At 44.6% G+C, this 12,812-nt stretch overlaps 1 protein-coding gene across 4 annotated transcripts in view; it reads left to right on the top strand.

Moving 5' to 3' along the window:
- Nucleotides 1–12,812, top strand: part of LOC103176971 (plexin-B2) — a 175,880-nt gene that overhangs the window by 155,771 nt on the left and 7,297 nt on the right. For all 4 annotated transcript variants that reach the window (XM_042335787.1, XM_042335788.1, XM_042335786.1 and 1 more), the window contains exons 24-31: nucleotides 629–858; nucleotides 3,007–3,185; nucleotides 4,030–4,096; nucleotides 4,748–4,894; nucleotides 6,384–6,540; nucleotides 7,473–7,573; nucleotides 11,081–11,165; nucleotides 11,715–11,869. In XM_042335787.1, the coding sequence (XP_042191721.1) occupies nucleotides 629–858; nucleotides 3,007–3,185; nucleotides 4,030–4,096; nucleotides 4,748–4,894; nucleotides 6,384–6,540; nucleotides 7,473–7,573; nucleotides 11,081–11,165; nucleotides 11,715–11,869 (1,121 nt within the window). The remainder of the gene's footprint in view (nucleotides 1–628; nucleotides 859–3,006; nucleotides 3,186–4,029; nucleotides 4,097–4,747; nucleotides 4,895–6,383; nucleotides 6,541–7,472; nucleotides 7,574–11,080; nucleotides 11,166–11,714; nucleotides 11,870–12,812) is intronic.

The raw sequence follows: 12,812 nt of genomic DNA, 5'->3' as shown, positions 1-12,812 counted from the left end.
GCGAGGTGACAGTATTATCAGGTGGAAAGTAAATATTTCTAATCAGCGCGATCGAACCTGATCAATACTGAGGGGAATATGCAGCCCCTCGAGCCCGTTCCGCTATTCTACTATGGCTGATTTGTACCTCAACCTCAATTACCCGCCTTTGCCCCATATGCCTTGATACCCTGACCTAACAAATATCTATCCTCCTCAGTCTTGAAAATTTGAATGGATCCAACATCCACAGTCTTTTGTCGGGGGTAGAGAGTTCCAGATTTCCAGTACAATGAATGGTTCATTCAGGGTCGCTGTAAATTCAATGTCGCAACCACGTTTCTTTTAAGGGAGCGAGGAGTGGGGGGGTTGTTGTTATTCCAAGCCATTGGAACTGCCTTAAACGGTAATAATTATCAAGCAGCATTTTCTCCTCCTGCTTCCCCTTCACTCGTAGTTTTCCAATAAATAGCCATCCCACAAATAAATAGTTTCGCCCACAAAGTATACAGTCAATTCACTTTACGGTATATTATGTGAAGCGCTTTGAGACGTCTCGAAGATGTGATAAGATGCTATATCGAATGCAAGGATTATTATTATTATCCCTCAAAACCTACATTATGTATTGTGTGCGGTTAACTTTCAGACCTGGTGACTGAAATGGACGATCACTTGAACGATGTGAATGATGTGGGAATCCCGTTCCTGGATTATAAGACCTACACCGACCGAGTCTTTTTCCTCCCCTCAAAGGATGGAGAAAAGGACGTCATGATAACTGGGAAACTAGACATCCCCCCAGCGAGGCAGCAGACAGTGGAGCAGGCTCTATACCAGTTCTCAAACTTGCTCAACAGCAAATCCTTCTTGATTCATGTAAGTCTTTGACCAGAGAGAAGCTCAATGAGCTTCGTTCGATGCAGAGAATTGCCAAAGGTTTTGGTGCAGTGACTGAACTTCACGTACTCAGCTCCCGTGCTGCTTCAAGACAGATATTAAAGTTGGTTTGCAACATCAGTAGGTAAACTACTTGGGGTGGGGAGGAACTATTAATGTGAGAAGGCTGTGTCCCCAAGCCTTAGCTCTTGCCTATCTGTGACTAATACATTCTGCCATTAGGTCAGTGACATATTGCACGCTCCATTTCAGACACAGAGTTATTTCCATGTGTAGGTGGCATACACATGTGGAAACTCTTATCTGGCCTGGATGGTGATGGATTTCCGCAGGCGTCAAACACCAGCTGATCAAAACAACAACAAGATTGCATTTATAGAGCGCCTTTCACGTCGGGAGGACGTCCCAAGGCGCCGGACAGTTGGGTCGGGACCCGAGCAGGGGGGAAATGGTCAGGGTGAGGGGAGGGAGCGAGGAGGGGGTAGAGAGTTGAGAGGGGAGCTGAAGGCACGGTTGAAGAGAAAGGTCGTGAGACCGGCCTTGAAGGAGGAAAGGGAGGAAGCGGCGAAGGCACTGGGGGATAGAGTTCCAGAGCCTCGGGGCTGAGAGGCTGAAGGCCCGGCCACCAATGGTAGGGCAGTTAGGGCGGGGGATGTGGAGCAGACCGGAGCCAGAGGAACGGAGGGTACGAGCAGGTAAGTAGGGGGATAGTAGGTCGAAGAGGTAGGAGGGAGCAAGGCCGTGAATGGCCTTGTAGGTGAGGATGAGGATCTTGAAATCGATCCTCTGGGGGATGGGGAGCCAGTGGAGGCGAGCGAGGGTGGGAGTGATGTGGTCGCGGTGTCTGGTGCGGGACAGTACACGAGCTGCAGAGTTCTGAATGACCTGCAGTGTGGAGGGAGGGCCGGGAAGGCCGACGAAGAGAGAGTTCCCGTAGTCCAGCCTTGAGGTGATAAAGGCGTGGACCAGAGTTTCAGCAGCGTGAGGGGTGAGGTAGTGCCGTAGTCTGGCGATGTTGCAAAAACGAAATAGAGGAATAATTGCATTGGCGCCTTTTAACTAAGGGAGTCCTGGGGTGAAAAATGAGATGATTCTGATGGATTGACTTCAGATCTGTCAAACATTGCAATGTCAGATGAAAATCAACAACTTTGGCTTAATGGTTTAGCTCAAAGCTGACGTTCATCTTTGGTCTCGATGTAGCAGCCTCCAACCAATTTTTGTTTCCGGTCGTGGGGAATTGTGTTTCACAGAATAATGCTCTTGCTCGGAGCTGAGCGAGACTGGTGACCCTATGAAGCCACAATGAAACGTGTCTTCAATTCCAATGTTACTTAACTGTTTCAGTGAAATTACATCACACGGAATCTGTTATGAATCCTCACTGGGGTTCCTGAGCCTTGGCTCTTACCAACCAGCGCCTAATACTTTCCAGAGTTAAGAATGTAGGATGTATCCCCCCAGGGAGAGAGCGCGCATTCCATTCCAACAATCTTATCTCTGGGATTCCCATGTGTAGGTGGGATTCATTGGAATTCTCTGTCTGGTTTGGATACTCTTAAGCACGGTGATGGGTTTCTGCATGTGTCAAGACGCCCAGCTGGCAAAAAAAAATTAGAAAAACAAAATCAGTCATCGTGTTTTTCATCCCATTGTTTCAGCAATGAACTGTGTGTTGCTTCCGGAACAAAACACTCAGTGATTTTCACTTGGCAATTTCAATGAATCATCCCTTAAAAAAAACACAAAGGAACTCGAGTGCATTAAATCATGAGAACATAGGAACAGGAGTAGGCCATTCAGCCCCTCGAGCCTGTCCCGCCTTCTATTAGATCATGGCTGATCTGGACCTCAACTCCAATCCACCCACATTGGGTGGATGATGATTCAACTCACAACCATCTACATGATCATTGTCAGTGCTGAGTTTTGCTAGTAATGGCTCTTGGTGGATCTGAATGCTATGGAAGATATCGCCTGGAATTCCTTCTCAATACCACGCTGGCTTTTTGAACTAACAACCAAGATAAGGATGAATGGGAGTGCTGCCTCATGCTCCGGCATTGTTACTCAGCCTTCTTTGATCCAGTGTTAACTAAGTCCAACTTGACTTGTTTTAACTTCCAGTTTATCCACACACTGGAAGGTCAGAGGGACTTCTCTGCCCGGGAGAAGGTTTACTTTGCGTCTCTGCTGACCGTTGCTCTTCACGGAAAGCTGGAATACTACACGGACATCTTGAGGACTCTACTGTTGGAGCTCATGGCCCAGTATGTGGCTAAAAACCCCAAACTCATGCTCAGAAGGTGCGTCTCCTGGTTACAAATCAAGAAGAAACCAAAGATTTTTTTAATCTAATTTCCCCTTCAATTCTTTTAAATTCGTCCTTTTTATTTACTCGTCCACTAGTGATAATGATTTGTTCTTTCACAGCCCTTTAAAATTTTGAAGACCTCTATCAGGTCACCCCTTAACCTTTAGAGTCCTGTAGCGTATTGGATAGAGCATTCGCCTCTCAAGCGAGAGGACCTGGGTTCGATTCCCGGGCCAGGGCGAAACCTTAGGGCAAATTTCCTTACTCCGCGCGCCTCTGTTTTCCTAGCAATATTTCGCTTGTTAGTTGCTTGGCAGATCACTTTCCTGGGGGTAATAATCCCTCCCAAAAAATAATAACAATAATAAATAAATAATAATTTGGTCACTCAATTTCACAACTGTTTGTGAGACACTGCTGTGCCAGTCGACTGCTGCATTTCGACTACAAGTCAATTCACTTTACAGTATATTCTGTGAAGCGCTTTGAGACGTCTAGAAGATGTGAAAAGCGCTACATCAAATGCAAGGATGATTTTTATTATTATTAATCTCCTCAGACAGGATGGAGAAAACCCTAATTTCTCAAGTCTAACCAAATCTCTTCATACATCTGCATATTAACCACTCATTCCTCATAATACTTTACATCTTTCTCTTTGTTGTGATACAATTTGCAATGCATTTATACATAGCGCCTTTCACTTCAGGATGAAGTGATGGGGGGGGAAGTAAATGAAATAGAAATGTAAATTTTCTTTTATTTAAAAAAAAGCGGAAATAAAAATGAATGAAATTGCTGAATCTCCTTTTCTTTCCCGTATTTTTGCTTCTCAGATCAGAAACCGTTGTGGAGAGAATGCTTTCCAACTGGATGTCCATCTGTCTGTACCAGTTTCTAAAGGTACCTGGCAAACACACTGTTGCCCATTCATTACCCATAGAGGTTCAAATTCCCTCCGGGGGGAGGGCTTGGAGCTGAGCTGCTTCCCAAGGTTACGTGCTCGGCAACAGAATCGAGTCCACCTTCTGTGGCAGTCATCCAAAAATGATACATTTATTTCAGCCAGGCGGGTCCGCAGTTCCCCAGGGCACTGCTGATGACAGACCAGCCAACCCAGTTCATCAGCATGACTTACAGGGGCAGGGAATCCTCCCACTCAGCTCCTGTTAACCCTGCAAGCCAAAGCCATGACACACGAGGGCCGTCCTCGCTGGACAAGCAGTGTGATACTTGACAGGTAGAGCTCTCAATGGTAAACTGCAGTTTGGGCTGGTTGAACTTTAGCCGTACCCCAAACGCACACCCTGGGGTCCCCGAGTCTCTTCCTAACCTGCACCTAATACTCTCCAAAGGAGAGAGTGCACACTGTGTTCCAAACACGGGGACATTTCCATATGTAGTTGGCACACGTGAGGGTGGCATATACAAGTCAAACTCATTTGGTTTGGATACTCTTAAGCATGGTGATGGGTTTCTGCACGTGTCAGACACTCAAAAGAGTTTAAGATTGTCTCAAAAAGCTGAAGTGTGTATTTTTTTGGACAAATCTAGGATTCGGCTGGTGAACCACTTTACAGACTGTTTAAGGGGCTCAAGCACCAGGTAGAGAAAGGCCCAGTGGACGCAGAACTGAAAAAAGCCAAATACACCCTGAACGACACTGGACTCTTGGGAGATGATGTGGAGTATAACCCACTGGTGAGCCCCACACAACTTCATTCATGTATCAGAATCATCAACGGTTTACTAGAAAACGATTCAGAAGCTTTGAAGCCGAACTGCTGACTCTCCAATACCCTACCGTTGCCTCCCCTTGACTGGCTCTGGCCGGCCTCCTGCTTGTCACTCGTGCCCTCCGTTCCACCACGGGTGGCCGCACTTTCAACCAGTACCCCCAAAACTTTGGAACGTCTCCCTCAATCCCTCTGCTTTGCCCCTCCTTCCATATCTTCAGCTCGTGCCTGAAGACCTTCCTCTTCGGCTGTGCTAACCGTCACCTCCCCCTCCCCGGCTCAGCATCGTGCTCTGCCATTGCTCTCCCAGTCCTCTGGGATGCTACCCTGTGTGAGAGGCGCTGTATAAATGCTATTATAGTTGTTCATTATTTGCTGTTGTGATCCTTACCTACTGAATTAGTACTTTACATAATAACCTTGGAGCACGTTAATATTTGGGCGTGAACTGTACAGTTACAGTGGGGATGAAAAGTGTGATATTTTTGCAGCAAATTGGATGTGTAAAATCATCACATTGAATCTATTAAGAAACAGTGGAATTTTAGGCCATAGTTATCAACTGGTTTCAGGTCTAACATCATTTTCCCCCCTCCCCAAACTTCAGTGTAATATATTTATTGGTAGTTCGCCTACAAACTATACAGTCAATTCACTTTACAATATATTCTGCGAAGCATTTTGAGATGTCTCAACAACATGATAAGGCCTTGTATAAAAATGCAATGATTATTATTTTAATATTTACCCTTTAAGGTTTCCCTCACCACTGAGAACATTGTATTATTTGGGGCTCAAAATAGCATTATGGCTTAACCCTCCCGGGTCAATGGAATCAACACTCAAATTGCTCTGCCAAATGAGGTGGTAAAAGTAGAGCTCATTGTGGCTTTCAATGGGAAGTGGACAACTACACAAAAGAAAAGGACTTTGAAGAGATAATGAGATAAAGTAGGGCAATGGAATTGAATGGACAAATTGCTCTGAGAGCCTGTGCAGACTCAATGGGCTGAACAGCCTCTTTCTACGCTGATAATGTCTTTGATTATGAATAGTGTTTTTGGAGAGGGTGGGGGGGGAGAGACGTCTCAAAGAGCTTTACTGTAAAGTGAATTGACTGTGTATTTTGTGGGTGAAACAAATTTAAAGAATTAGCATGTTGAATCCCTTTAGGAAATGTCGCATTTTTCTCCTTCCAACATTGAAACTATAGTCATCTTGACTTGGGAACATTCAAAGCACCAAAAGTGAGGCAGACAAGGCAATGAAACAGATGCTGCTATTTGTGGAAATGTGTGCGGCTAATAATAACAATAATAATCCTTGCATTTAACATAGCACCTTATCACGTCTTCGAGACATCTCAAAGCGTTTCACAGAAAATGCTGTAAAGCGAATTGACTGTATATTTTGTGGGCGAACCAATGATGTTGTGTACTTTTCATCTCTGGCAGATCGTAAATGTAACTATTCAAGGGGAGGCTGGAGAACCCACACCAGTAAAGGTACTGAACTGTGACAGCATCACTCAAGTCAAAGAGAAAATCCTCGACCAGGTCTACAGAAATGTTCCTTTTTCATTGAGGCCTAAACTGGACAGTGTTGTTCTGGGTGAGTCTGAGGCTGTTAACTGCTCTGATAAAAAGTGAAAGAGCGAGTGTCCAGTGTTGCAACTCAGCACTTTTTAAGGTTACAATTCTTCCTCTACATTTTAAGATTAACCTTGGAGTAACATTTGAGTGCATTCAACTGAACCCCAAACCAGCTCCATCACTTCCCTTTTCTGCTTCGGGTCTATTGACCCGGTTGACTAAAAGCTGTGTTTTAACTGCAAAAGGGATTGTTTCTTCTCTAGTGTGTTGAGAACAATACACAAGACTTTTGGTTGCTCTCAGCTCCACTTTAAAGGCATGGTTCATTGGGGCCTTACAATGATACAATAGCCCTGGGTTCTTAGTTTGAAGTAAACCAGTTAGGAGGAGAATGCATCAATGGAAATGAGTGAAACGCGCATTAAAACAGATAAAAGCACTAGAGTTATAAAAGCAGGTAATAAAGGATAATCGGGTTAGCAATAAAATGAGCTGTCATAGTACGAGAGGGAGGACCTTCGGAACATCAAATGGTTCTTTCTTATGTTCTTCTGAATCACATTATAACACAGTATAATTTTTACAGTGTCCTAAAGTGAGCAGGGTGAAGCCTTGCGGCTTTGCATGTTACATATTAGGAGTTCAGGGCGTGTGTGTGTGTGTTGGGTGAGAACAAGATCAGACTTAGTTGTGGCAAACCCAAATGATGAGTAACCTTCCAGCACCAAGAATGGGCACTTAGATAAGATATTAGATAAGGGAAGGCGGTTTGTGCATCTAGAACTGAAGCCCACAAGAGTCGGTGGCATCAGGAGAGGAAGGGAATACGGACTCTGATGTGCCCTCACAGGAGGTAGAAAAGATGAGAGACTACAATTAGTCCTTGTGGTTCGGCAGCTCGTGTCTAAATGATGAGAGGAGGACGTTGACGTGTTTGGATTTACTCCACAGAATGGCGTCCAGGCTCCACTGGTCAGATCCTCTCGGATCTGGATGTCACCTCGGAGCGAGAAGGAAAATGGAGGCGTTTAAACACACTGAAGCACTATAACGTGAGTGTATCCGTCTACTGCTCTGTTTTATTTCGTGCATCAGAAACGGTAGCCGATTTGGACTTAGTGAGGGGGCCTTTCGTTTCACTGTTGATAAAATATTGACATTTATGGGGAGAAAGCATATTAAATCTCCTTCACCCGCTCCTCCCAACGACTGAGTTTCTAAATAAAGCCACTTGTCCAGTGTGAAACTGAATCCTGAATCCAGAAGGCCAAAGTTGGGAGTGCCCAGTCTGTGCTCGCTGTTAGATAATAATAATAATCCTTGCATTTGATAGAGTGCCTTATTGCGTCGTTGAGACGTCTCAAAGCGCTTCACAGAATATACTGTAAAGTGCAGTGACTGTGTATTTTGTGAGCGAAAACTTGTGAGATACATAAGGTGACGAAAGATAAGGTGACAACAGGGAGGTTGCAAATCTTCCTGTGCCTCCTGGCTAATTCCTGCTAGAAAGCATGTGAGTTGATATCATGTGAGGATAGAATCAATGTGGGCTCTGATTCTCGCATGATCTCATGGTCGAATTATCTGCTGATACTCCCAGCAAATGATGAGTGAGTCACTTGAGTGAGGTGCCAATAAGATGGTCTAAAACCCAGCCTGAGTTCAACACTGTCAGGATAAACCGAGGGGAAAATTGGGAGGGGAGAGAGATTAAAGAGGGAGACTGTTCGTCTGACTGGGGAGAGCGTGCAATAGAACATCTTCAATACATTGATTTGCCCTGGTCATGCTCTTTACAGCACAATGAGGCAATGCAAATCAAATTACTTTCTCTGTCTATTGCCAAGCAAATTAAAAGGGCTTACAGGGACAGTGTGCTGTTAAATAATATGGTCCTACGTATCCTCTGGGTAAAGCACAGTAAACCTCTTAACTTGATCAGCCTCAACAATGTGGAGCTTCATTAATCAACTTACAGGACAGAAATTATTGGATCTCCATATTCTGCTGGGAGCTGGTCTCCTGGACGCAAAAGGCTTTTATTAAACGGAAAGAAAAGAACAAATCCTAGTAAATTTGCTTGCCACGTTTTCTAGACTTCACTCCAACCTGTCGAATTGAATGATGAGCTAAGTTATATTGCGAGTTTCAACTTACACAGAAAGACTTGGGTGATGTACATGGCACTTAGCTTTGTATGGGATACTTATAACAAGTGTATCCCTTGACCCTTACGGTATTCTCAGGTCCAAAGAATTTGTTTTTAGTCAACCAGGTGGATGTCTGACAAATGCAGAAACCCAAGGATTGGGGACCCCAGAGCGTGCGTTGGGCGTAACTGCTGGAGTCTAACCAGCTAAAACAGCATAGAAATGGCAATCATCCGAGGGCAAATAAAGTCTAGGAGAGAAAATAAGTAAGAGGCACATTACCATCAGTCCAGGGCGTTTAAAAATTAAAGAAGAAAGAAAGCACTTGCATTTTTATGCCTCTTTTATCGCATTGAAATGTTTCAAAGCACGTCACAGGTAATTAAGTGTCGTGAATGTTTCAAAGCAAAGCTGTTTTTAAAAGGTTTTATGTGATGGAGACGGAGGTCACCTTATCAATGTTGATGCCACGTGGCTTGCAAACCTCTTCACGATTTAGTGTCACGAGTAGGGCAGCATAATCAAATCCACGGCTCTTACACTGCACTATAAACAGAGACTGAACCTGAAAGTAGTCTTGGATCACTGCCAGCTTTGGAGAATAAATAGGGTTTGACCTTAAATTACTTTACAACACAGCTGCAGTGTCTTGAATCTTTTTTTTGAATAAATAGCTATTAAAAGAAGTTGTCACTAGTTTTAATAATTGAAACCAATTCTTCAGAACAAGAATGAGATTGACCTGCGTGACTAATGCAGCTACAATACATTAACACAAGATACAAGGCAGTACTTTCCTTCACGTGTCATTAAAAAAAAACCACGACTGGTTTGCGGGACACTGCTTTGCGCACAATTGGCTGCCGCGTTTCACCCACAAAATGTACAGTCAATTCACTTTACAGTGTATGCTGTGAAGCGGTTTGAGACGTCTCAACAACCTGATAAGGTGCTATATCAAATGCAAGGATTATTACCATTATTAGTATTATTACAGTAGGGTGATTCTATGAATGCGGGACTAGGCTGACATGTACTCCGCATGAAGGGCACTGTATAAATGAAAATTCTTGTTGTTGTTCTCTGCTGACAGCACTGCAGAATCTCAATGGTACATGTCGCTGCTTGTTTTTCCTCCCCAATCAACCAGCTGGAAGGTGGTGTCAGTTCCCTGACAATAGTTGCCTAGCATTCGCATTCAGCTGCTGACACAATGAAAACAATTCAATTTCCAGCCTCCAGGACGAGAAGCAACACACTGAGTGTTTTTGTTCCTCATGCTTAACGTCTGATGTCATTGAACGCTTTTAGTTCCAGGCACTCCTATTTTTGGCATCCGTCACTATGCCCCCCTACCTCTGGAACTCCCTGCCTTTATCCCGCCACCTCACCTCCTCTCTTTCCATCTAATTCTATATAATAATCCTTGCATTTGATATAGCGCCTCATCACGGCATTGAGACGTCTTAAAGGGGTTCACAGGATATACTGTAAAGTGGTTTGGCTGTGTATGTTTGGGCAAAATACTGTTTGAGTGAGTTTGAGTTTCTCTCCATCTTAAAATCAACCTCTTCGATCACTCCTATGGTCACCTTTCTCTTCCTCCTTGCTTGGCCCCAACCTTGCCACTATGAAGTACTCTTAACATTACTCCACGTTGAGGGCACTGTATAAATTCATGTTGCTGTTAGCTGCTCCACTCCCAAACTACACACCACATGTTGCACGTTTGCCAGTTGACATACGTACCATTGCATACAGATGCCAGAGAGGTGCAATGCTTTGCCTATTATTAGAAGAGGGAATTGGATAGGTACTTGAAAAGGAAACATTTGCAGGGCTATGGGTTAAGAGTGCGGGAGTGGGACTAATTGGATAGCTCTTTCAAAGAGCCGGCAGAGGCACGTTGGGCCGAATGGCCTCCTTCTGTGCTGTAGGATTCTATGATTCTATTCTATGAAGAGTTAGGTTGAAATCGGGGAGAGGTAAAGCATTCTGAGGCAATTTTGTGCGATCAGAATCCAAGAGAAGTGTAGTTTCATTCTCTCTTGCGACTCTTGACATGATCATTGTCAGCGCAGACAGAGGCCATGTCAAATATATGAAGACCATTCTGATACTAAACGCAGCATACGTCTAGTAGCATTCCAATACCTCAGGTCTTTAATTCAGGTTTGTGTTACGGAGGGACCTGCCATTCTGATGATGAGTATCCAACAATCAGTTAAACAAACAGGTTTTCAGAGATTAAACCATGAGTAACAAGTCTGACTCGGGCTCGAGAGCAGATTGTTTGAGATTGCTTGGGTGCTGCTTAATCACTGAATAAGCTGAGCAATTGGAGAGATTGTTGTCGGATAAACTGCAGTTGACAGATAATGACAGATAACTCTTCTTATGTTCTTACAGGTCCGGGATTACTCATCCCTCATCTTAGTCAAGTCGTCACATTCTCAGCAGCCAGATGACCACCAGCAGATTATCTACGGAGAAAGTTAGTAACAACTTGTTGCTGTCTGCTAACCAGTGCAGAGGACAGGCTGGGTGCTAACCAACAGCAACAACTTATATTTACACAGCGCCTTTCATGTCGGGAGGACGTCCCAAAGCGCTGGACATTCAGGGATTCGGATCTGAGCTGGGGGTTGAGATCTGGAGGAGTGAAGGGCAGGGAGGGTCGGAGTAGGAGGGTGACCCAAGGCGTGGTCGAAGATGAGGGTCTTGAAGGAGACAAGGGAGGGGGCTAAGCAAAGGGACTGTGGGATGGAGTTCCAAAGGGTGTGGGCAGAGAGGCTGAGGGCCAGACCACCAATGGTGGGGCAGGCCGGACAGGGGACATGGAGCAGGTCGGAGCCCCGAAGCTGAAGGAGCGGACAGGTCTATATGGAGATAGACTGTATTGGGAGATAAACCAATGCAGAGGGGAGACTGTATGCTAACCAACTCAGAATAGAGGCAGTGGATAAAGTCTCGATACGGTTTAGCAAAGCAAGGAGCTCACAAACGTGCTGGAACGAGTATTCTTTTTATTTGTTTGTTACAGAAAGTGGGCTTTTAGAAGAAGACAACAAGCGATGGCATTTGGTCCGGCCGATGGACGAGGTGGATGAGGGCAAGTCGAAGAGAGGCAGCGTGAAAGAAAAAGAGAGGACGAAAGCCATCACCGAAATCTACTTGACGAGGCTTCTGTCTGTAAAGGTAAGGTTCCCTCCCAAAGCCATTGCTTACAAGTGAATCATATGCAAGCGGAGCAGATGCAATGATCTTAACAACAACAATAATAATCCTTTTGAGGTTGCACCTTTCACGTCGGCCAGACAAGTCAAAGTGCTTCGCAGGATATACTGTAAAGCAGAGTGACTGTATTTTTGAGGGCAAACGTCGCAGCCAATTTGCGCCCGGCAATGTCCCACAAACAGCCATGAAGTGATATGTAAAATAGGAGTATTCGGCCCGTTGACTTTATTCTGCCATGTTATTAGATCACAGCAGATCATTTAATCCCTTGATTTTTCTCCATATATCTCCTTAATCCCCTTGCTTTCCAAATGTATATTGTATATGTGCATCCATGACTGTTTGTGGGACACTGCTGTGCGCAATTGGCTGACGCATTTCGCCCACAAAATACAGTCAATCTACTTTGCAATATATTCTGTGAAGCGTTTTGAGATGTCTCATTGACGTGATAAGGCGCGATATCAAATGCGAGGATTATTAATATCTCTCCTATCTCGTCTCAACTGATTCTATATATCCATGGTCTAATTAAGGAGGGGAGCTACAAGGTTAGTCATAACTTCTGTGCACTTATGCAACATGATTTTGCAGTTGAGAGATCTCACTGGGGGGGTGGTGGCACAGCTCATTGTGGCTGTTGGTTTCAAGTCCTTACATTTCATGGTCGAAATCCTTGTCTGATTCCAGGGAATCATCACCTCTCTCTGCTTGCCAGAAAGACGAGTCTGTACAAAATCTATCTTAATTCCTCAACAAACAGAGTATAACTTATTACTGTCAAAGATGGAAACGTTCCAGTGGTCGAGCGTCCACATGCCTCCCCTTAGCAAGCGCTGGATAGTGCGTGCTCAGGCGATGACGTGTGCAATGCCGCCTCCTGTATTGTTGTCTCTGTGTTATA

Source organism: Callorhinchus milii, unplaced genomic scaffold, assembly GCF_018977255.1.
Source record: "Callorhinchus milii isolate IMCB2004 unplaced genomic scaffold, IMCB_Cmil_1.0 Scaffold5, whole genome shotgun sequence".
Classification (NCBI taxonomy): Eukaryota; Metazoa; Chordata; class Chondrichthyes; order Chimaeriformes; family Callorhinchidae; genus Callorhinchus; species Callorhinchus milii.
The sequence above is the reverse complement of the archived record's forward strand: the minus strand, read 5'-3'. Positions and strand labels throughout refer to the sequence as shown.